Below are 25,167 nucleotides of genomic sequence, written 5' to 3'. Positions count from 1 at the left end.
GAAGTGTTAAGGATTAAACTTACCTTCAGAAAATTAAAACTTTTTTAGCCTACTAAGATTAGATAAAGTAATTGATTAAATTACAAAATGTATTAGATGTGATGATGGTAGTAATCTGCTTATTACACTGATTGGTCATCCCTGAATATACACATTCTAATGGAGGAATTGGGCTTTTCCTTACACACAAGTATTTTCATAAAATTAATTTTTACCTGTACAACCAGATAGTCCAGTTAAAACTGTCAGGGTGCAATTCTTCATGATAATTCTAGTCATCCTGTGACATTTGTCCTGGACTGTCATTTCAAATATATATATTTTTATATTTAGAAAAATATAAATTTTCTTACAGATATACTAATCTTTAATAGTTGATTTTTCTTGTAAAAATGTAAACAAAAACTAAAAAGAAATGTAAAAATTGTGTTTAAGTGAATAAAAGGGGATTATTGAAAACTCAGTTTCATATTGAAAGTATTTTTTTTTCTTTTTCAAATAGTTTTATTGACATATGCTTGTATACAACAACAGCCTTGGAAGTTAGAGGCCCCTCCAGGGGAGAGGGTAGATTTGCCTGTTTCGTGATCAGCTTAATAAGAACATCTCTCTCTAGGCAAAGGGTGGGCAGGTTTGCTAGCAGTCCCCTTTCAAAGACTGGGGGTTCCTAAACTTAAGTTCTCTCAGCTGTGACCCAAACCCACTGTGTGTGCACCACTCACCTGGTCTGATCTACCTCTCCTCCTTGGGACTTGAGGGAGCAAGGGAAACTGATGTCAGTGAAGCTCACGCTGCCTGCTGTGCTGACTCCTGACTCTAACCCAGGACTCTCTGTCATTTTGCCAGCCTCCACCAAACTGTGACAAGCTAACTTGTAGCTTGCAGGCTGGGTAGAATCTCAGACCTTACATGGTTCTCGAGAAAACATGACAAGTAAGAGCTAGTAGATATGTCCTGAGAAGTCACAAACAACCCAACCCTGGGCGTGGGGGAGAGGCAGAGTGGGCAAAAAGGTGGAAGATGAAGGTGTGGGAGCTGTCGGAAACTGGGAACAAAACACATTTTCTATTGTAACAACTAATCCATTTCATTTTGGGCCAGTTAAATCTGAATTTCAAAGTAGAGGATGGGTTAATATTATTCATGGTCAAAATCAAAACAACTTAAGACACAGGTTCTTCAGAATAAAATGAATACGAGCTTTATTAATCTTCATCTTGCTTTTCCCAACTGATGTCAGTTCAAAACAGACTGCGCATTAAAAACTTTCCCAGCCAGGGTCGTGGCTCACGCCTGTAATCCCAGCACTTTGGGAGGCTGAGGCGGGAGGATCACGAGGTCAGGAGTTCAACACCAGCCTGGTCAACATGGTGAAACCCCGTCTCTACTAAAAACACACAAAATTAGCTGGGCCTGGTGGCTCACGTCTGTAATCCCAGCTATTCAGGAGGCTGAGGCAGGAGAATTGTTTGATCCCGGGAGGTGGAGGTTGTAGTGAGCCGAGATCACGCCATTGCACTCCAGCCTGGGCGACAGGGCGAGACTCCAGTCTGAAATAAATAAATAAATAAATAAATAAATAAATAAATAAAATAAAATTCCCACTAGTCAGTGGAACTGTTCTCAATCTTAAAGCCACCACCCCTTTGTTCTTGCTTTGTTTCACAATCCTAATCAACAAATAAAACTTTTTGTCAAAACTAAATGAAAACTGACCTGTTTGTCTTACACTCCCCACACACCCTCACTTCCCACTCGGCCACACCCCCCACCAACCGTTCACGCCCCTGTCCCCAAACCCCAGAACCCCACCACTTCTATGGCCTCCACTCATTGCCTGCTAAGAAAAGCGCATAAAGCGTGCCCAGAAGAATGAGGAGACTCCCCTTCGTAGAAAGTAATCAAAACATAACCAATTAAGTGAACTGCCACTTTCTGCATCTTGATTATTAAGGCGATGGAATTATATTTTGAAATTACATGGTACACTACTGAGTCCAGTCTCTAGCTATTCTGCCATACTTCCTCCTATCCCGTATTTCCGTTAATGTTGATGGTAAATTCCGTTGGTAAATTTGATCTTGGGTGGTTTGAATAGGTAGTCGGAGGGAAACTGGATATTTAGGAAGAAGACCCCTCCCAGGTAGGAGCTGTAGTTGGGCCTCGTTATGGTGGCCTGCCAGTGGAGCGTATCGTCCCACACTGGCCCTGCTGAGCAGTGGGGCTGGGGGTCGCGGGCCAGGTCGAGGAACTCCTTGTGGATGAGCTTTAGGGCCATAGTCCGCAACCCTTGGCGGCCAGTCCTCGGCACCGGGCCTGGAGCCTGGTAGAGGGCAGCGGTGGCGATCCCTGGGTGTGATGGGCAGCAAAGGTATGCCTCGGCAGATGAAGGGGCTGAGGGCCGGCTCCGGGGTCGGCGGGGGCGTCGGGGGAATCGGACGGTGGCGTAGAGGGGGACTGACCACGGTAAGCGCCGGGCGCTCCACCACACGCGATGGCCTGCAGGATGCCTGTGGCTTATGGTGACCGAGGCCGCGCTGTCCGGCGTTGGAGATTCTGTGGTTTGGAGCCGCTGCTCCTCTTGCTGGGGGCACCCTGCCCCAGCGGCTAGCCCCGACTGCCCACATCCGGGCGCTGGACACCCGCGCTGATCCGCTCTGTGAGCTCAGAGGCCAATGGGGCCTCTAGCCACCCCCACGCCTTGTGACGCTGACTGACGCGCTGCGCAGCGTTGCCAAGGGCCGTGGCCATGGGAGCGGGGTGGGGCTGGAAAGGAAGGTGAAAGGTTGGGGGGAGGGGCGGGGCAGGATGTTCTGACTCCGTGCCTGTGCCTGGGCCGGCAAGTAGGACCCCAGGCACTGCCGTTCGCCCAGAGTGACCTCAAGAAATAGGAGCATTTCAATGAATGCCTCTCTGTCCCTTACCCACAGTCATCTTCCCTTCACAGTTTACCTCAGAGGCCTTCTCCTGCCCTCCCTTCTCTCACCCCTTGTGTATTTCCAGAGACATTCTCTTGTATAAATAACTTTAGTAGATTTACTATCAATATAATACTTTTTAAAGTAACTTTTGATAATGTTTTCGTAAATTTATTTTTAATGAAGGTTTAAGGCCTTCAAAAAATTCAATTTGGAGCTAAAACAACTTCAATCGTTGAGGAACTCCTGACAATAAGAAGAAAGGGAGGGAAGGAAGAAAGGAAACCAGTAGTCCATCTGGCATATATGAACTCTTCAGTTATTGTTGTTTATAAAAATGATCTTTTTTAAAAAAAAATAATGGTTCGAATAACAAGCATAACTGCGGAACAGAATGTCTCATTCTTGAGGCTTTGCAGTACTAATACTGATTCACATGAAACCTTCACTTGCTTATATGTGGGAATGTAAAGCCAAATAAGTACCTTCAAAATAGGTTGGCCTGTCAGCCATATCAATTCCTTTCCATGAATTAAGTAATAATTCAATAAGGAGTTCTTAAGTTTTGGTAAGAAATTATAGTATATAAACTAGGTCATAGTTTTATTTATAAGATACTGGGTATCCTTCAGTTATGAAAATTTCTTGCTGCAAAATTAGTTAACTAACATACCTATTCAACCAACTTGTGAAGGCAAGATAATTATTTGACAGTACTTTACAAAGGTGAGAATGTAGATATAGAAGAGTGGATCTTCTAATAGTAGGTTAAAATGTCTAACTAATTGAAAGGAACTTTCCCAAATCTGTCGGGTTATATATTACCACAGAAGAACAGGGTTTGTGGGCTTCTGAACAAATGAGTTATTCCTGTTACTGTGGTGAAATATCAAATTTTCTTTTTGTTCATTTATTTTTCTTGTGCAACAGTTTATTCTTCCTAGGAGACCAATGAGAATAACAAGGGATAGAGATCAATTAAAAACAAATCTCTGCAACTACATGTGTGCTAGTATTTTATATTATATTTTCAGTAGTTTTAGTTTATATTTTTTATTTCAATAGCTTTTGGGGTACAAGTGGTATTTTGTCACTTGGAAGAATTATATAGTAGTGAATTCTGAGATTTTAGTGCATCCATCACCTGAGTCGTGTACCTTGCACCTGATGTGTAGTTTTTTAGCCCTAGGCCCTCTCTCATCTTCCCACTTTTGAACCTCGAAAGTTTATTATATCACTCTGTATATATTTACATATTCATATCTTAGCTCCTACTTATAAGTGAGAACATATGGTTTTTGGTTTTCCAATCCTGTGTTACGTCACTTAGAATAGTGGTCTCCAGCATTATCCAAGTTGCTGCAAAATGCATTATTTCATTCCTTTTAATGGCTGATAGTATTCCATGGTGTATATAAGCCACATTTTCTTTATCCACTGATTAATTGATGGGCACTTAGGTTTATTCCACATCTTTGTAATTGCAAATTATGGTGGAATAAACATGTAAGTGCAGGTATCTTTTTGATGTGACTTATTTTCCTTTGGGTAGATACCCAGTAATGTGATTGCTGGATTGAATAGCTCTACTTTCAGCTCTTTAAGGACTCTCCATAATGGTTTCCATAGAGGTTGTACTAATTTACATTCCTACTAGCAGTGCATAAGGGTTCCCTTCTCTCCACATCCATCACATCCATGCCAAAAACTACTGTTTTTTGACTTTTTAAATAATGGCCATCCTGGCTGGGGTAAGGTGATATCGCATTATGGTTTTAATTTGCATATCCCTGATGATTAGTGATGTTGAGCATCTTTTCATATGTTTATTGGCCATTTGTATATCTGTTTTTTTTTTTTTTTTTTTGAGACAGAGTCTCACGCTGTCCCCAGGCTGGAGTGCAGTGTTGCGATCTCCGCTCACTGCAACCTCCATCTCTGGGTTCAATCAGTTCTCCTGCCTCAGCCTCCTGGGATTATAGGAGTGAGCCACCGTGCCTGGCCTTGTATATCTTCTTTTGAGAAATGTCTGTTCATGTATTTTGCCCACTTTCTAATGTGATTATTATTTTTTTTTTGGTGATTTGAGTTACTTGTAGATTCTGGATACTAGTCCTTTGCTGGATGCTTAGTGTGCAAATATTTTCTCCCATTCTGTCGGTTATCTGTTTACTCTGCTGATTATGAAATATCGAACTTTAAAGCCTTCAATTAAAATAACATTTTGTAAGAAAATTCAAAAAGAAAACCAGGGCTAGCTATTTATTTAGGAAGCATATTATTGCAAAATGTTATATAGTAAGCTTCCAGAGTTTTCTTTTTCCATTGTGATGAGACTTGAAAATTATTTTGCAAGACCGGATGCCATTAACACCAATCTTTTTGATTGGGTTGGCAATAAGGATCATGTAATCTTGTGTAAGTTCTCTGTTGGGAAAAAGTGTAGTCATGATCCCCACATCTGTTCTGTGATAAAATCCTGTGGAATATACCTTTTACATTCATCTGCACTTAATCTTCAATTTGGCTGTCTTAATTTAGGATGTAATCATTTGTCACCAGACTACAATAATATATTTTTAATAAGTGTCTGTGCTGTTAATCTTGCCACTCTCAAATCCACCTTCAGCACTGCCATGTAGAATTATCTCCCTAAAGCATAAATTAATTCCTATCATAATCCATACTTAAAGCTTTCAATAGCCGTCCATCACCTGAAGGGTAAATTCTAAATTTCAGGGCTGCCCAATTAAGTCATCCCCAGGGAGAATTACACTTCTCTCTGTTCAGCTACACAGAATCTTTTATGTGTCTCTAATACAGCATGTATTATACTGCATTGTCACTATCTTTTTAAATGTTCATCCTCTTAATCAGTCTGATAGCTCTTTGATGTGAAAATTGGCCTTAATCATTTTTGTCTCTTACTGCCCAGTATATATTAGGTACTCAATACTTTCTGGATAAGTGCATGCATTCATTAAAGATGAATGATGGCTGGGCGCAGTGGCTCAAGCCTGTAATCCCAGTACTTTGGAAGGCGGAGGCGGCCAGATCACCTGAGGTCAGGAGTTTGAGACCAGCCTGGCCAACATGGTGAAACCCCGTCTCTACTAAAGATACAAACATTAGCCAGGTGTGGTGGCATGTGCCTGTAGTCCCAGCTACTCGGGAGGCTGAGGCAGGAGAATTGCTTGAACCTGGGAGGGAGAGGTTGAAATGAGCCGAGATTGTGCCATTGCACTCCAGCCTCGGGGACAGAGCAAGACTCTGTCTCAAAAAAAAAAAAAAAAAAAAAAAGAATGATATAATTTATACACAGTCATTGATATAAAATTTCTCCACCTAACCTAAAATTTAATTCAGAAACATTACAGGCCACAAGATATTATACCACAATAAAAATAAAAAGCAATATAGTGGGAATACATTGCATTGTTCTTCATTTGACAAGCCCTCAACGACAGTTCAAAGCCACTTTAACTTTTTCTTTTTTTTTTTTTTTGAGACAGGGTCTTGCTCTGTCACCCAGGCTAGAGTGCAGTGGCGCAGTCTCTGCTCACTGCAACCTCTGCCTCCCAGGTTTAAGTGATTCTCCTGCCTCAGCCTCACGAGTAGCTGGAATTACAGGCATGTGCCAACACACCTGGCTAATTTTTATATTTTGAGTAGAGATGGGGTTTCACCATGTTGGCCAGGTTGGTCTTGAACTCCTGGCCTCATGTGATTCACCCGCCTCTGCCTCCCTAAGTGTTGGGATTACAGGCATGAGCCACCACGCCCAGCCCTCTTTAACTTTTATCTGCATAATATACTGCTGTGCTTAGAGTTAAACCAAAATGAAATACTGCTTTCTTCAGATACAGTCACTATTACTCTTTTATTATAGATAATCAACTATCAAAAATTTAGGAATAAAAATGATATAAGTATCTTTTCAATATGGTATCTTAATGAAACATATATTTAATTCCACAAAGAGTCAGCCTTATTTCATTGCCCAAGGCAAAGGCTGTCAAGGCAAAGCTGGCTCCATACTATCTTTTTCACAGTTCATACTCGTCAGAGGTCATTCAAAACTTGAGCATTTCTTTCTCTTTTCTTTTCTGTTTTTTTTTTTTTTGAGTCGGAGTCTCACTCTGTCACCCAGGCTGGAGTGGAGTGCAGTGGGGCGATGCCGGCTCACTGCAACCTCTGCCTCCCGGGTTCAAGCAATTTTCCTGCCTCAGCCTCCCGAGTAGCTGGGATTAGCCCAGCTAATTTTTGTATTTTTAGTAGAGATGGGGTTTCATCTTGTTGGTCAGGGTGGTCTCGAACTCCTGTCCTCAAGTGATCCACCTGCCTTGGCCTCCCAAAATGCTGGGATTACAAGCATGAGCCACCGCGCCTGGCCAAAACTTTAGCAGTTTACTTAAAATGTGTGGTGTGGAATAGATTATTAACTATCAACTGTTTTTCATCTTCTATCACCCTGTGTAGCTAAAATGTCCCTTCTAGTTATCTAAGACAAATAGAAGATCAGCAACTGATTCTTTAATCTCCCATGGCTGATTTTCCTCTCTTTGCCCTTAACAGGAGTTGACACAATTATGGAGTTTTCCTTGGTTTCTATCACAAAAGTAATAAAAAATCAATATCAGTTTAATGAGATTGTTGTGTCAAAAAGATTTTTGGGACTGTCTATTTTTTAATTATTCAATTTCGAGAGTTCTTTATTATGAATACAAGTCCATTATCATATATATGACTTGCAAATATTTTTTCCTCCTCTGTTGCTTGTCTTTTCATTCTCTTAACATTATCATTCAAAGAACAGAAAATTTTATTTTGATGAATCCCAATTTATTGATATTTTCTTTTGTGGATCGGGATTTTGGTATCTTACCTATTAAATCTTTGCTAAGGTCACAAAGAGTTTCTCCTATGTTTTGTTTTAGGAGTTTTATACTTTTAGGTTTTAAATTTTGGTCTGTGATCCATTTTGAGTTAACATTTGTATATGGGGGGAGTGGTCAAGATGGCTGACTAGAAGCAGCCAGCATGCATGGCTCTCAAGGAGAGGAATGGAAGGGGTGAGTAAATACAACACCTTCAACTGAAACCTTCAGGTACTCACATTGGGGCTAATCAAGGAAACAACGTGACCCATGAAGGATGAAGAAAAGCAAGACAGAACAATGATGCACCCAGGAGCAACACAGAGCCAGGGGAACTTCCCTGCCTGGGTAAGAAGTGAGTGAATGTACCACAGTGAAAAACTATGCTTATCCCATGGATCTTTGCAACCCTTGGGTCAGGAGATATCCTTGTGAACTCACTCCGCTAGCACCTTCAGTCTGACACACAGAGCTATGTGGAGTCTTGGCAGAGCAGCTGCTCAGGCATGCGTGGAAACCCTGGAACCTTAGATACTGGGGATTTCTGGCAAAAGTAGCTGCAGCTCCAGCAAAATAGGAGGTTAGACCCCATACATACCCCTAGGAAAGAGGCTGAATCCAGGGGGCTGAGCAGTGACAGCCTGAAGGCTCTACTTCCACGGCACCTCATAAGATAAGACCCACTGGCTTGGAATTCCAGCCAGCCACTGGTAGTGGCATTGCCCTTCCCTAAGAAGGAGCTTCCTAGGGAGAAGGGTGGGCCACCATCTTTGCTGTTTGGGCACCTTAACCATTCCACCCTTCAGGCTTTGGAGATTCCAAGCTGACTGGGGGCATAAAGGATCCCGCACCACAGCACAGTTGCTCTACCAAAACATGGCCAGACTTCTTTAAGCAGGTGCCTGATTCCATTCTTCCTCACTGGGCAGGACCTCCCAACTGGGGCCTCTAGACACCCCCACCCATATTCTGCAGCTGACAGAGATTTGAATTCCCCCCTTCGTCAGTGCTCCTAGAGGGAGGGGTGGGCCACCATCTTTGCTGTTTGGGCAACTTAGCTGATCCAGCCTTCAGGCTTTGGAGAGTCTGAGCTGACCAGGGGTGGAAGGGATCCCTCAGCACAGCACAGATGCTCTACTAAAACATAGCCAGACTACTTCTTTAAGCAAGCCACTGGGTCTTATCTTATGAGGTGCTGTGGAAGTAGAGCCTTCAGATAGACTACTTCTTTAAGCAGGTCGCTGACCCCACTCCTCTTCACTGGGTGAGACCTCCCAACCAGGCACTCCAGCCACCACCACTGGTGTTCTCCAGCCAACAGAGAGTTGAATTCTTCCTGGGATGGTGCCCCCAGAAGAAGGGGTGGGCTACCATCTTTGCTGTTTGGGCAACTTAGCTGTTTCAGCCTTTGGGCATTGGAGAGTCTGAGCCGACTGGGGCAGAAAGGATCTCCCAGCACAGCACAACCGCCCTACCAAAACATGGCCAGACTACTTTAAGTGGGTCCCCATTCCCATTTTTACTCACTGGGTGAGACCTCCCAAACTGGGCTTCCAACCACCCCTGTCCATGTTCTTTGGCCAACAGAGATTTGTAACCTCTTTGGGACAGAGCTCCTAAAGGGAGGGGCAGGCCACCATCTTTGCTGTTTGGGCCACTTAGCCATTTCAGTCTTCAGGCTTTGGAGTGTCTGAGGCAACAAGGGGCTAAAGTGGACCCCCACCACAGCACAGCTGCTCTACCAAAACATGGCCAGGTTGATTTTTTAAGCATGTCCCTGATACAGTTCCTCTTCGCTGGGTCGGACCTCCAAACCGGAGTCTCCAGACACCTTCTACAGGTGACTTTTGGCTGGAAATAGGCCTGTAACTCCTTGAGATGAAGCTTCCAGAGGGAGGGACAGGTTGGCATCTTTGCTATTTTATAGCCTTCATGGCTGATACCTCTAGGTATTGGAAAATCCAAGGCAACTATGGACTAGAGTGGGCCCCAACCATACCACAGCAGCCCTATGGACAAGTGGTCACACTATTATGTGGCTGCCCATTCCCATATCTCCTCACCAGGCAGGTGCTCCAGGCTTTGGATTCCAGCCATCCTCCACCAGAACCATCGAGACACAGGTAACTCCCTGTGCAGAGCCTCCAGGAGCAACTGAAGGCCTCTCTGCCACTGCCTCTGCAGTGGAACTGCCCTTGCCATCGTCAGACTAACAAAGGAGCGAAGACCCTAAGTACCTCCAAGAAGCTGCAGCTGACCCATAAAGAGGCCAGTCCATCTCCCATGGATCCCACAAACATCAGACAGGGAACCCTTGGCTTGGGCCTACAGCATAGACTCTCCATCCTGAGAAGATTGCACTGAGCAATTGCTGATCTGCATCTCTCTGGGGTGGAGCCCTCAGGAGACAAATAAGTGACCCTTGGCCACAATGACTACTAAGATCCCTTCCTCTGCTGCCTCCAAGTTGGAGAAGAAACATAAACAATGAGATTGCCCCAGAGCTGCAGTGGGTAGCCCAGGAGTACCAAGTCAAGATCTATAGCCAGCACTCAAGCAGGAGATGAACCCACACTTTCAGAGCATTGAAAGGGAACAGAGCTGCAACTGTGTGGACACATAAGGAAGCCACACAGCCATTCAAGAGTCTACCAACTGACCAATAAGCCTAAGTGCCTCCTGCTGGATCACACAGCATAGAGCAAACACCAAAAATATTTCACTAATATACACCCATCTAAAACCAGAGATGAGAAGTCAGCCTCAAGTAAAGACCCTACACAATGCCTTGGCCTGGTGAAAACATCCAGGAAATAAGTCTATTGAATGTACTCTCAATCTACAGTGCAGTTAATGGAACACCCACATGCATAGATGAGAAAAATCAACACAAAAAATCTGGTAACTCAAACGGCCAGATTGTCTTATGTCATCCAAACAACTGCACCAGTTCTCAAACAAGAGTTCTTAACCAGGCTGATCTGGCTGGAATGACATAATAGAATTCAGAATATGGCTAGAAAGAAAGATCATCACGATTCAGGAGGATGGCAAAACCCAATCCAAGGAAAATAAGAATCACAATAAAGTAATATTGGAACTGAAGGTTGAAATAGCCAGTTAAAAAAACAAAACAAAACAAAAAAAAACCTAACAGATCTGACAGAGCTGAATTACACAATACAAGAATTTCACAATGCAGTCACAGGTATTAACAGCAGAATAAACCATGCTAAGGAAATAATTTCAGAACTTGAAGACTGGTTCTCTGAAATAACACAGACAAAAATAAAGAACAAAGTATAAAAAGGAATGGACAAAACCTTGGAAAAGTATGAGATTATGTGAAGAGGCCAAATCTACAAATCATTGGCATCCCTGAAATGGAGGCGGAGAAAGCACACAACTTGGAAAATATATTTCAGGATATCATCCGTGAAAACTTCCCCAACTTTGCTAGAGAGGCCAATAGTCAAATTCAGGAACTACAGAGCACTCCTGCAAGATTCTACACAAGAAAATCATCGTGAAGACACATAATTGTCCGATTCGTAAGGTCAAAAAAGAAAGAATGTTAAAGGCAGCTAGAGAGAAAGGGAAGGTTAATTGCAACGGGAACACCATCAGGCTAACGGCACACCTCTTAGCTAAAACCCTACAAGCCAGAAGAGATTGGGGGCCTATATTCAACATTCTTAGAGAAAAAACTCTTCAACCAATAATTTTATATCCAGCCAAACTAAACTTCCTAAGTGAAGGAAAAATAAGATACTTTAAGATAAGCAAATGTTGAGGGAATTTCTTACCACCAGACCTGCCTTGCAAGAGATCTTGAAAGGAGCACTAAATATCAAAAGGAAAGACTGCTACCAGCTAATACAAAACCACACTAACACACAGACCAGTGTCACTGTAAAGCAACTACGTGAACAAGCCAACATTATAACCAGCTAACATCACAATGACAGGATCAAATCCACACATATCAAAGTAACCTTGAATGTAAATGGGCTAAATGCCTCACTTAAAAGGCATAGAGTGGCAAGCTGGATAATAAAAGCAAGACCCAGTGGTATACTGTCTTTGAGAGACCCATCTCACACATAATGACAATCATGGGCTCAAAATAAAAGGACGGAAGAAAATCTACCAAGCAAATGGAAAGCAAAAAGGCATGTGTTGCAATTCTAATTTCAGACAGAACAGATTTCAAGCAAACAGAGATCAAAAGAGACAAAGAAGGGCATTACCTAATGGAAAAGGGTTCAATTAAACAAGAACACCTAACTATCCTAGATATATATGCACCCAATACAGGAACACCCAGATTCACTAATCAAGTTCTTAGAGATCTATGAAGAGACATAGACTCCAACACAATAATAGTGGGAGACTTCAACACTCCACTGACAGTATTGAAAAGATCATCAAGCAGAATAAAATTATCAAAAATATTTTGAGCCTAATCTCAACATTGGAACAAATGGATTTTAGACCTTTATAGAATTCTGCACACCCAAACAACAGAATATACATTCTTCTCATTGCCATATGGCACATACTCCAACACTGACCACATAATTAGACATAAAACAATGCTCAACAAATGTAAAAGAACCAAAATCATACCAAACACACTTTCGACCACAGCATAATAAAAATAGAAGCCAAGATTATGAAAATTGCCTAAGACCATGCAATTACATGGAAATTAAACAACATGCTCCTGAATGACTTTTGGGTAAATTATGAAATTAAGACAGACATCAAGAAGTTCTTTAAAACTAACGAAAACAAAGATACAACATACCAGAATCTCTGAGACACAGCTAAGGCAGTGTTAAGAGGAAAATTCAGGCTGGGCACGATGGCTCATGCCTGTTATCCCAGCACTTTGGGAGGCTGAGGCGGGCAGATCACTTGAATTCAGGTGGTAAAAATACAAATATTATCCAGGCATGATGATGTGTGCCTGTAGTTCCAGCTACTTGGGAGGCTGAGGCAGGAGAATCGCTTGAACCCAGGAGGCGAGGTTGCAGTCAGCCGAGATTGCACCATTGCACTCCAACCTGGGCGACAAGAGCAAAACTCCCTCTCAAAAAAAAAAAAAAAAAAAAATTATAGCACTAAATACCCACATCAAAAACTTAGAAAGACCTCAAGTTAACAACCTAACTTCACAGCTGAAAGAATTAAAGAAGCAAGAACAAATCAACCCCAAATCTAGCAGAAGATGAGAAATAACAAAAATCAGAGCTGAACTGAAGGAAATTCAGACATGAAAAATCATTCAAAAGATCGATGAATCCAGGAGCTTTTTTCCCCCCAAAAAATTAATAAAATAGGCCACTCCCTAGACTAATGAAGAAAAGAGAGAAGATCCTAATAAACACAATTAGAAATGCTGAAGGGAATGTTACCACTGACCCCACAGAAAAAAACAACCATCAGAAACTACTAAAAACACTACTGTGCACACAAGCTAGAAAATCTAGAAAAGAGGATAAATTCTTGGAAACATACACCTTCCCAAGAGTGAGCCAGAAAGAAATTGATTCCCTGAACAGACCCATAATGAGCTCTGAGATTGAATCAGTAATAAATAGCCTATGAATCAAAACAAAGCTTGGGACATGATGGACTCATGCCGAATTCCTCCAGATATGCAAAGAAGAGCTGGTACCATTCCTACATAAACTATTCCAAAAAATTGAGGCAGAGCATCTCCTCCCTGACTCATTCTATGAGGTCAGAATAATCTTGATACAAAAACCTGGCAGAGGCACAACAAAAAAAGAAAACTTCAGGTCAATATTCTTGATGAACAATGATACAAAAATCCTTAACAAAATACTTGCCAATCAAATCCAGCAGCACATCAAAAAGTTAATCTGCCATGATTAAGTAGGCTTCATCCTCAAGATGCAAGGATGGTTCAACGTAGGCAAATCTATAAATGTGATTCATTACATTAACAGAACTAAAGACAAAAACCACATAATTATCTCAATAGATGCAGAAAAGGCTTTTGATAAAGTTGAACAGTGCTTCATGTTAAAAACTCTCAAAAAAGTAGGTGTTGAAGGAATATACCTCAAAATAATAAGAGCCATATATAAAAAACTCACAACCAACATTATACTAAATGGGCAAAAACTGGATGCATTCCCCTTGAAAACCAGCACAAGCCGAGGATGCCCTCTATCACCACTTCTATTCAACATAGTATTGGAAGTTCTAGACAGTATAATCAGGCAAGAGAAATAAATAAAGAACATCCAAATAGGAAGAGAGAAAGTCAAACTCTCCCTGTTTGCAGATGACATGATTCTATATTTACAAAAAACCATGGTCTGTGCCTAAAAGTTCCCCCAACTGATAAACAACTTCAGCAAAGTTGCGGGATACAAAATCAATATACAAAAATCATTAGCATTCCTATACACCAACAACAGCCAAACTGAGAGCCAAATCAGAAAGGCAATTCCATTCACAATTGCCACAAAAGAATAAAATACCTAGCAATACAGATAACCAGGGAGGTGTAAGATCTCTAAAATTAGAATTACAAAATATTGCTCAAAGAAATCAGAGAAGAAACAAACAAATGGAAAAACATCCAATGCTTATGGATAGGAAGAATCAACAGCATTAAAATGGTTATACTGCCCAAAACAATTTACAGATTTAATGCTATTTCTATCCAACTATTATATCAATGACATTCTTCACAGAACTATTGTGAACTATTTTAAAATTTATGTGAAACCAAAAAGTAGCTTGAATAGCCAAGGCAATTCTAAGCAAAAAGAACAAAGCTGGAAGCATCACGTTACTCAACTTCACACTATACTACATGGCTACAGTAAACCAAACAGCATGGTAGTGGTACAAAAACAGGCACATAGACCAATGAAATAGAACAGAAAGCCCAGAAATAAGACCACACATCTATGACCATCTTATCTTCAACAAAGCTGACAAAACAACAATGAGGAAAAGACTCCCTATTCAATAAATGGTCCTGGGATAACTGGTTAGCTATATGCAGAAGGTACAAGTTGGACCTCTTCCTTAGACCATACACAAAAATTAACTCAAGATAGATTAAAGACTTAAATGTAAAATCTGAATCTATGAAATCCCCGGAAGACAACCTATGCAATACCATTCTGAACTAAGTAATGGGCAATGATTTCATGATGAAGATGCAAAAGCAATTGCAACAAAAGCAAAAATTGACAAGTTGGATCTAATTAAATGAAAGAGCTTCTGCACAACAAAAGAAACTATCAGCAGATTACACAGACAACTCACAGAATGGGAGAAAATTTTTGCAAACTATGCATCTGACAAAGGTCTGATATCCAACATCTATAAGGAACTTAAACAAATTTATAAGAAAAAACAACCCCATAAAAAAGTAAGCAAAGGACATGAATGGACACTTCTCAAAAGGAGACATACATGCAGCCAATAAGCATACGAAAAAAAGCTCAACATCACTGATCATTAGAGAAATGGAAATCAAAACCACAATGAGATACCAACTCACACTAGTCAGAATGGCTATTATTAAAGTCATAAAATAACAGATGCTGGTGAAGTTGTGGAGAGAAAGGAACGCTTATACACTGTTGGTGGGAATGTACATTAGTTCAATCATTGTGGAAGACTGTGGCAATTCTTCGAAGACCTAAAAACAGAAATCCCATTTGACACAGCAGTCCCACTACTGCTGATATACCAAAAGGAATATAAATCATTCTATTATAAAGATGCATATGTTCATTGCAGCACTATTCACAATAGCAAAGACATGGAATCTACCCAAATGACCATCAGTGATAGACTTAGACTGCATAAAGAAAATGTGATACATATACACCATGGAATACTATGCAACCATTAAAAAAAATGATATTGGCTGGGTGTGGTGGCTCACCCCTGTTATCCCAGCACTTTGGGAGGCCAAGGCAGGTGGATCACCTGAGGTCAGGAGTTCAAGACCAGCCTGGGCAACATGGAGAAACCCCTTCTCTACTAAAAATACAAAATTAGCCGGGTGTGGTGGTGCATCCCTGTAATCCCAGCTACTTGGGAGGCTGAGGCAGGAGAATAGCTTGAACCTTGGAGATGGAGTTTGCAGTGAGGTGAGATCATGCCATTGCCCTCCAGCCTGGGCAACAAGAGTGAAACTCCATCTCAAAACACACACACACACACACACACACACAGAATGACATTGATATGGTTAGGCTTTGTGTCCTCACCTAAATCTCATCTTCAATTGTAATCCTCAGGTGTTGAGGGAGAGACCTGGTAGGAAGTGATTGGATCATGAAGGCTGTTGCCCCCATGCTGTTTCATAATAGTGAGTGAGTTCTCAGGAGATCTGATGGTTTTATAAGGGGCTCTTCCACCTTTGCTTTCTTCACTCTCTTGCTGCCTGCCATGTAAAACATGCTTGCTTCTTCTTTGCTTTCCATCATGATTGTGAGGTTCCTGAGGCCTCCACAGCCATGTGGAACTGAGTCAATTAAACCTTTGTTTGTAAATTACCCAGTCTCTGTAGCAGTGTGAAAATGGAATAATACAAACATCATGTCCTTTGCAGGGAAATGGATAGAGATGGAGGGCATTATCCTTAGTAAACTAATGCAGGAACTGAAAACTAAATACTGCATATTCTCACTTATAAGTGGGAGCTGAGTGATGAGAACACATAGACGCATGTCAGGGAACAATACACACTGTGGCCTATTGAAGGGTGGAGGGTGGGAGGAGGAAGACGATCAGGAAAAAATAATAATGGACACTAGGCTTAATGCCTGGGTGATGAAATAATCAGTACAACAAACCCCCATGACACGTTTACCTATATAACAAACCTGCACATGTACCCCTGACCTTAAAATAAAAGTTAAAAAAGAATTTTGGCATCTTTATTTATAATGAATATTGGTCTCTTGTTTTAATTTTTGTAATGATTTTGTGTGGTTTTGGTATCAAGCAAATATTGACCTCATAACATTTTCTTGACGAGTTTCTTTAGAATGGGTAATTTTTTTTTTTTTTTTTAATTTAAGTGTTTGGTAGAAGTCACTAGTGAAGCCACCTAAACTTGCAGTCTTGATTGTGGTAAAGGTTTTTGCTACAAATTCCAATTCTTTAATAGATGTAAGTTTATTCGGATTTTCTCTTTCTTCTTGAATTACCTTTGGTAGTTTGTATATTTCAAATAAGTGTTTCATTTCATTTAAGTTTTCAAATTTATGAGCGTAAGTTGTTTTAAATATCGATTATTAGGTTCTAAATATCTTTAGAACATGCATCAACCTTCATTTTTGATATTCGTAATTAGTGCCATCTCAATTTTTATTTTTTAACTTTGACATTTATTTTAGATTCAGGGGGTACATGTGCAGGTTTGTTACCTAAGTATATTGAGTAATGCTGAAGTTTGGAGTATTATTGATCCCATAACCCAGGTACTAAACATAGTACACAATAGTTAGTTTTTGACATTTGCACCTCCCTCCCTCTTCTAGTAGTCCCCAGTCTCTATTGTTGCTGTCTTTATGTTCATGTGTACTCAATGCTGAGCTCCCATTTATAAGTGAGAACATGCAATATTTGGTTTTCTGTTCCTGCATAAATTTGCTAGAATAATGGCTTTCAGCTGCATCTACGTTGCTGCAAAGGATATGATTTTATTCTTTTTGTGGCTGCATAGTGTTCCATGATATATATAAACCAAATTTCCGTTATCCAATCCACCATTCATGGGCACCATGATGATTCCATATCTTTGTTATTGTGAATAGCACAGCAATAAACATACAAGTGCATGTGTCTTTTTAGTAGAACGATTTATTTTCCTTTGGATATATACCCAGTAAAGAAACTGCTGGATCAAATGGTAGTTCTTTGAGAAATCACTGAACTGCTTTCCACAGTGGCTGAGCTAATTTACTTTCTCACCATCAGTGTATAAGTGTTCCTTTTTCTCTGAAGCCTCACCAGCATTTTTTTTTCTTTTTAATAATCACCATTTCGACTGGTGTGAGATGGTATCTCATTGTGGTTTTGATTTTCATTCCTCTGAATATTAGCGATGTTGAGCATTTTTTCATATGTTGGTTGGATACTTTTATGTCATCTTTTGAGAAATGTCTGTTCATGTTTTTTGCCCATTTTTAATGGGGTAATTCAGTTTTGCTTATTCAATTAAGTTCCTTAAAGATTCTACAAATTAGACCTTTGGCAGATGCATATTTGACAAATATTTTCTCTTTCGGTTGTCTGTTTACTTTGTTGATAGTTTTTTTTTTTTTTTCTGTGCGGAAGCTCTTTTATTTATTTAAGTCCTACTTGTCAATTTTTTTTTTTGGTTGCAATTACTTTTGAAGACTCAGTCATACATTTTTTCTTAAGGCCAGTGTCCAGAATGGTGTATTCTAGGTTTTCTTCTAGGATTCTTACAGTTTGAGGTTTTACATTTTAATCTCTAATTCATCTTCAGTTAATTTTTTTATATGGTGAAAGGTAGGAGTCTAGTTTTATTCTTCTGCATATGACTAGCCAGCTATCCCAGCACCACTTATTGAATAAGGAATCCTTTCCTCTATTGCTATTTTTTTTTCAACTTTTTCAAAGAACACGTGGTTATGGGTATGCAGTTTTATTTTTGGGTTCTCTATTCTCTTCCTTTGGTCTATGTGTGTACTTTTGTACCAGTACATGTTGTTTTGGTTAATGTGTAGCCTTGCAGTATAGTTTGAAGTCTGGTAATGTAATGTCTCCAGCTTTGTTCTTTTTGTTTAAAATTGCTTTGGCTATTCAGGCTCTTTTTTGGTTCCATCTGAATGGTAGAATACTTTTGTCCAATTCTGTGAAAAATGACGCTGGTAGTTTTACATGAATAGTGTTAAATCTGTAGATTGGTTTGGGCAGTATGGCCATTTAGTGATATTGATTCTTCCAGTCCATGAGCATGGAATGTTTTTCTATTTTTTTGTGTCATCTGTGACTTCTGTTAGCAGTATTTTGTAGTTTTTCTTTTCTTTTCTTTTCTTTTCTTTGAGACAAAGTTTCACTCTTGTTGCCCAGGCTGGAATGCAGTGGTGTGATCGCGGTTCACTGAAACCTGCATCTCCCGGATTCAAGCAATTCTCCTGCCTCAGCCTCCCGAGTAGCTAGAATTATAGGTGCGTGCCACCACGCCCAGCTATTTTTTTTGTATTTTTGGTAGAGACGGGGTTTCACCATGTTGGCCAGGCTGGTCTCAAACTCCTGACCTCAGGTCATACACCCACCTCGGCCTCCCAAAGTGCTGGGATTACAGGTGTGAGCCACTGCACCTGGCCTGTAGTTTTTTTCTGTAGAGATCTTTCACCTCCTTGGTTTACTGTATTTTACTTTTTTGTAGTTATTTTAAATGAGATTTCATTCTTGATTTGTCTTTCAGCTTGAACATTATTGGTGTATAGAAATGCTACTGATTTTTGTACATTGATTTTGTATCTTGAAACTTTACTGAAGTCATTTATCCATTCCAGTTGGCTTTTGGTGGAATCTTTAGGGTTTTCTAAGTATAGAATAATATTGTCAGTGAAGAGAGACAGTTTGACTTCTTTTTCTATTTGATTGGCTTTTATTTATTTTTCTTGTCTGATTGCTCTGGCTAGGACTTCCAGTATTACGTTGAATAGTAATGATGAGAGTGGGCATCCTTACTGTATTCCAGTTATCAAGGGGAATGCTTCCAGCTTTTGCTCATTCACTGTGATGTTTTCTGTGGGTTTGTCATAGATGACTTTTATTATTTTGAGGTATGTTTCTTCAATGCCTAGTTTGTTGAGAGTTTTAAATGAGGGGTGTTGGATTTATTGAAAGTTTTTTTTCTGCACCTATTGAGATGATCATATGGTTTTTGTTTTTAATTCTGTTTATGTGGTGAATCACATTTATTGATGTGCATATGTTGAACCAACCCTGCATCCCAGGAATAAAGCCTACTTGAAGTGATGAATTAACTTTTTGATATGCTGTTGGATTTGGCTTGCTAGTATTTTGATGAGGATTTTTGTGTCTTTCTCCATCAGGGATATTGGCCAGTTTTTTTTTTTTTTTTTTTCCATTGTCTCTTTTTTAGGTTTTGGTATCAGGGTGATGTTGCCTTCATAGAATGAATTAGGGAGGAGTCCCTCCTCGATTTTTTGCAATGGTTTCAGTAGTGTTGGTACCAGCTCTTTGTATATCTGGTAGAATTCAACTGTGAATTTATCTTGTTAGGGGATTTTTTTTGGTTGGTAGGTTAATTATTGATTCAATTTCATAACTAGATATTGGTCTGTTCAAGGTTTTAATTCTTCCTGATTCAATCTTGGGAGATTTCATCACTGTTTTTTTTCCTGATCATCTGGTGTAGAAGATGATTAATTTTGCTGATTTTCTCAAAGATCCAGGTTTTTGTTTCATTGATTGTATGTTTTTGTTTTGTTTTGTTTTTTATTTCATTGTTTTTTCTTCTTATCTTTATTATTTTCTCTCTTCTGCATAATTTGGGTTTTCATTTGCTCTTCCCTTTTTAGTTTTTCTTTTTTTGTGGAAGCTGAAGTTATTGATTTGAGACATTTCTTCTTTTCTAATATAAGAATTTATCAGTTTCTGCCTAAGTACTGCTTTAGTGGCATCCTATAAATTTTGATATGTTGTTTTTATTTCATTTATTTCAAAATATTTTACAATTTCTTTTTTTTTTCCTTTGGCCTATGGGCTATTTAGGAGTAAGTTATTCAGTTTTTGAATATTTGGATATTTTCCAGATATCTCTTTGTTATTGATTTCTAATTTAATTCCATCGTGAGCAAACATTTGTCTGAGTTGAATTCTTTTAAATTTATTGAGATTAGTTTTGTTGCACAACATATCATCTATCTTTGTAAAAGTTCCTTGTGCTCATGAAAAAAATGTGTATATTGTGTGTTTTGAAGTTTTGTTATTAATGTCATAAGGGTTTGGGACTGTTATGTCCTTCTTATGAATTGACCATTTTTCACAAATTGACCATGTGAACTTTATTTTAATTTTTTGAGCATGATGTCTTACTCCTTTTATTTATGTTTAAACCAAGAGTGTCTTTATCTTTAAAGGGAATTTCTCATAGGCAGTGTGTATTTAGATCTACTAATTCTACTGTGTGAATTCTGGGTTGGGTTTGATTGATTTTTGTCTTTAGTAAATATCACATTTTACTGTTTCTTTGCATGCTTTGTAATTTTTGATGAGTTGGCAGATATTGTGCATTTTACTTCATTTGGGTGGTAAATATTTTGTTTTCTATAGATATTCTTGAGCGTTTTGTGGGACACAATTAAGTTACTTTGAAATGGCTTGATCTTTCGGGGTCTTTTAAAAAATATTTGTTAGGTGAGATCAGAATAATATTTGTTGGCTGGGCATGGTGTCTCATTCCTGTAATCCCAGCACATTGGGAGGCTGTGGTGGGAAGATTGCTTGGGCCCAGGAATTTGAAACCAGTCTGGGCAAAAAAGGGAGATCCTGCCTGCCACTGCACTTCAGCTTGGGCAACAGAGTGTGACTCTGTCTCAAAAAATAAAGAATAATATTTTCTAAATTATTACCTTCTACAGAAGCAAGACCCTCTTATCAATGCTCCATAAATTACACAGTTTTTCAGTATAGTTTCTGGGAATAGGAACTATTTAAAGCTTATTGTGAGCTCTGGATATATTTTCTCTAATCATTTCATGTGGTTCTTTTACCAGCATCGAGGACTTTTCTTCCAGACATGACCTAAACAGTGCTCTACTGAATACTGGATGGGAACCTGTACAGGTCTACAGAGCTCACTCTTTGCATAGTCTTCCACTCTCTGGGATTTTTCTCTATAAACTTTAGCCCCCTTGGTCTCTGCAGATGCTTAACTTTGTTTCCTCAACTTAGGGAGTCTGCCTTGTTCCACCAGGGTTCTCCTTCCCTTTTCTGTGTGCTGAAAAATATAAGTAGACGTAATGATCCAACTCCTTTATTTCCAGATTCTCTGGGACTACTGTCCTTCATTGATTGATCTTCAATGTCTTGAAAGTCCTTTTTTTATATATTTTGTTCAGATTTTAAAATATTTTGAGATGGTAAATCATATTTATTATTCTATATTAGTTAGAAGTGAAATTTATATCTATTTGCTTTTTATATAGAAATCAAGCAAAAATATCTTTGAAATTGTTCATATTGCCTTACAGGATATAATACTTGTGGAGATAGGATGTAAAATGAGATCAAAATAGGCTAAACTTGAAAAGTTTCTATATAAATATAGGAACTGAAATTTTAAACTCACTAGAAAGTCAAGTTGTTGAGGTTCATAAGGATTACAGTTGAATGAGGCCTACTTAAGAAATATAAATACATACGGATAAACTTTGAATAGATATGTGCATTTAAATAAATTGGACAACATATTGATAGAGACCAACATAAATATTTTTGGTTCTAAGACAGACATACTTAGTGTATCAAAGATTTTATTTAATTCTGAAACATGAATTTTAGTGGCTGTGCATTCATGTTTTTCTTTAGACAAATATCTATGGTGTTTATTTTGTGATTTTGTACCTTGAGGTACTCTGTCTCCTTAATTTTGGCACTCTGTTTTATATTCTAGTTAGTAGGTGAAGCAAGTACTTTAATTTTAAACTATTGTGCTCTACCATATCTGGCTTTTTATTTTATTGCCCAGAATATTTATAATCCTGTGTTAAAAACCAAAAATCAAAGAAGATTCTATTATTTTCCACCTTCTTTCTTACAAACCTGTAAGAAGAATTTTCTGAGTTGTTTTTAGGATATCTCACTGGCCAAACAAGCTTTGCTCACAGGTGAAAGTAGCTTGTATCTGGAGTTCCGTATCTTTCTATTTTCTATTTTACTGAGAGGAAAATGATGATTGACTTTTCAAACAGACACAAAGGGCATGCATACTTTCTGTAATGACTGAACTGGGCTGCTACAATTGCTGAGTCTTTATAAGTAACGCTATACAGAAGATCAAGTACTTCTGATTTGATTATACAACATAATTCTGTTGCTCTCTTTTCATGCAACATTTACTTAGATTTGTGAGATAAATAACAAAGTTTCTTCAGACATCCTAACCATTAACATGTGAACATGACAATCCATGTTGTTATATGTGTGGATCTCTTTTCTCTTCTATATAGCTAATGGAATTAAAACACAAACAAACCTACAACCCTGTCAACTCTATGCAGAGCATTGATTCTTCAGTTTAAGAGTAAATGGCCTTGTATAAATATGTTGATAAGAGAAATAATTTTGGATTACATATGGTATAAAGTAAAAAACAATATTTTGTCAAAATATTATGCATCACTTTATTAAGAAATACTTATATACATAGAGTGGAGAATCAGGGTTATACAAAGTCTTAACTATTCTAATAGATATTTCCAGATCTGAGGCACAAAATTGAATTCAATCAGTGTCTCAAATTTCACATTTATTAAAATGAAGAGGAGCATAGTCTTTGAAAAGTTTTATCTAAATATATGTTAAATTTTCTTTAAGAGAAAATTATATTGTATGTAATTTAAAATTAAAGTAAAATCAAATTTACTTTATGAGCATTTTCTTATTAGATATTATTGCATAACAACTTAGATCATAGAAACTGCATTTAGATGACATTTTAGTCATAATCTTTTAAACTTACTATAGTTTTATTTATCAATTATTACTGTTTTCAAATTATTCAATATCCTTCACTCACTTTCAAAAGAAAAAACAGCATGTGACATCATGTAACATAAACCAATCTATTCTCAATGATTTTATTTTCATTTCTAGTTGTATATTTATAATCAATTATGATATTTCTATGTAGACAAAGCTTTATTTTAGTTAAAACAATTATATATTCCTCTTCTTTCATTTTTCTAATAAAATCATCACCAGACATGCAACTTTTTCAGAGAAAAAGAATGATAGACTATAGCTACCTGTTTCTAACTAGATGATACCTGATAAATTTTTAAATTACATAAAATTACTGGAAAAGGGTAAGAAATGTTTTAGGTCTTCATTTATATTTTAATATAATAACTTAAATATTTCAAGTTCAACCAACAAAGGTTTATCATAGAAAAATTCTAACATTTCTCTGATTAAAAAATAATGTTGATGGAGAGAACAAAGCAGACATCAAGATTCTTTGAATCTATCATAGTTTTACTACTGCTTTGCTGACTACGGAATGCATTCCCTTAGGGTTGCTGACTATTTGAAAGTTAAGAAGGAGGTATCTCTGTGAAGAGTCTGAGCTAAATCACTTTTGCTTTAAAACATTCACACTGTTTTGATGTTATTTAGTACAAACAGTCAAATGTCTCAGGCTTAGTGTATTATTTACTTTGTGTGTAATGACATATTTCAACCTTGCCTGCATACTTACCTATCCTCAGTTATTTATTCATTTTTACAACCTAATTCCCCATATATGTCTTTGATCTCATCCTCTCTTTCCTCATCTGCTTCCTCAGCCATTTCTTTTATTGATGTATCTTTCATCTCATCCTTTTTAAATTGATTCTTTCCTTTTAGGATATAAATACATTTCATATATTTTTCTTTATTTAAAACAATACTCTACCTTTAATCTTGATTTTTCTCCCAGATGCCAAACAATCTTCCTGCTACACTTCTTGACAGAATAGAAAACATTTATTGTTTCCGTGTCAGGATATTCTTCAGAGTCTTTCCAGGAGACTTGTAGCTACACTTATCACTATGCCCTTTTCTGGGAATAATCTGACAGCCTCTCTGATATTGTCAGATTTTTTTCTTTTTATAATGAGTTATTACTTAAGTGTTGTCAAGATAGAAATTATTTTTTTCTCAAGACAGAATGTTGTTGTGCTTGGGTCTCAGAGGCATAAATTATAGCCACTAGCAATGTGACAGGATTAAATTCAGCATGATTAAAATCGAGAGTGGGCTCAATAAACTCACTAAGGGAAGAACAACCCTTCCTTCTCGCATGTTTACTACAAATGTAAACAATTTTCCTTTTGAAATTATAGATAATTTATTTTTCTTCTCATTTAGCTTAAACATGAATGTAATAGCCTGTTATAGTCAAAGGTTCATTGATGACATTAGTCAACACACTTTAAAATCTGTAGGATGTAGTTTAAAATATCAGTAATGTATTGTTTTCCCTAATTGGAATTAATGCCTTATAGGGCATATTTTACTCACATGGGGTATTGTTGTTACAAAAGGAGAACTCCATCTATCAACTTCCATAGGGATCATGCTTAATATAC

At 38.3% G+C, this 25,167-nt stretch overlaps 1 protein-coding gene and 1 long non-coding RNA gene across 2 annotated transcripts; both read right to left on the bottom strand.

Moving 5' to 3' along the window:
• Positions 1–1,175: 1,175 nt before the first annotated feature.
• LOC129023818 (uncharacterized) lies at positions 1,176–2,659 on the bottom strand. Its single transcript, XR_008496937.1, has 2 exons — positions 2,463–2,659; positions 1,176–1,550 (listed from the first exon to the last, which is right to left on the bottom strand). It is a non-coding gene; the product is annotated as an uncharacterized LOC129023818 (long non-coding RNA).
• LOC129023817 (putative ubiquitin-conjugating enzyme E2 D2-like protein) lies at positions 1,922–2,465 on the bottom strand. The gene has a single exon (XM_054470642.1). The coding sequence runs from the start codon at positions 2,276–2,278 to the stop codon at positions 2,045–2,047; it is 234 nt and encodes a 77-aa protein (XP_054326617.1). The 5' UTR covers positions 2,279–2,465; the 3' UTR covers positions 1,922–2,044.
• Positions 2,660–25,167: the final 22,508 nt, after the last annotated feature.

The sequence above is a fragment of the Pongo pygmaeus genome, chromosome X (assembly GCF_028885625.2).
Source record: "Pongo pygmaeus isolate AG05252 chromosome X, NHGRI_mPonPyg2-v2.0_pri, whole genome shotgun sequence".
Classification (NCBI taxonomy): Eukaryota; Metazoa; Chordata; class Mammalia; order Primates; family Hominidae; genus Pongo; species Pongo pygmaeus.
This window is presented reverse-complemented; position numbering and strand designations above follow the sequence as displayed.

Bases quoted from the DNA above. Each gene is read 5' to 3' on its own strand.
- LOC129023817 (XM_054470642.1), bottom strand. From the start codon at position 2,278: ATGGCCCTAAAGCTCATCCACAAGGAGTTCCTCGACCTGGCCCGCGAC.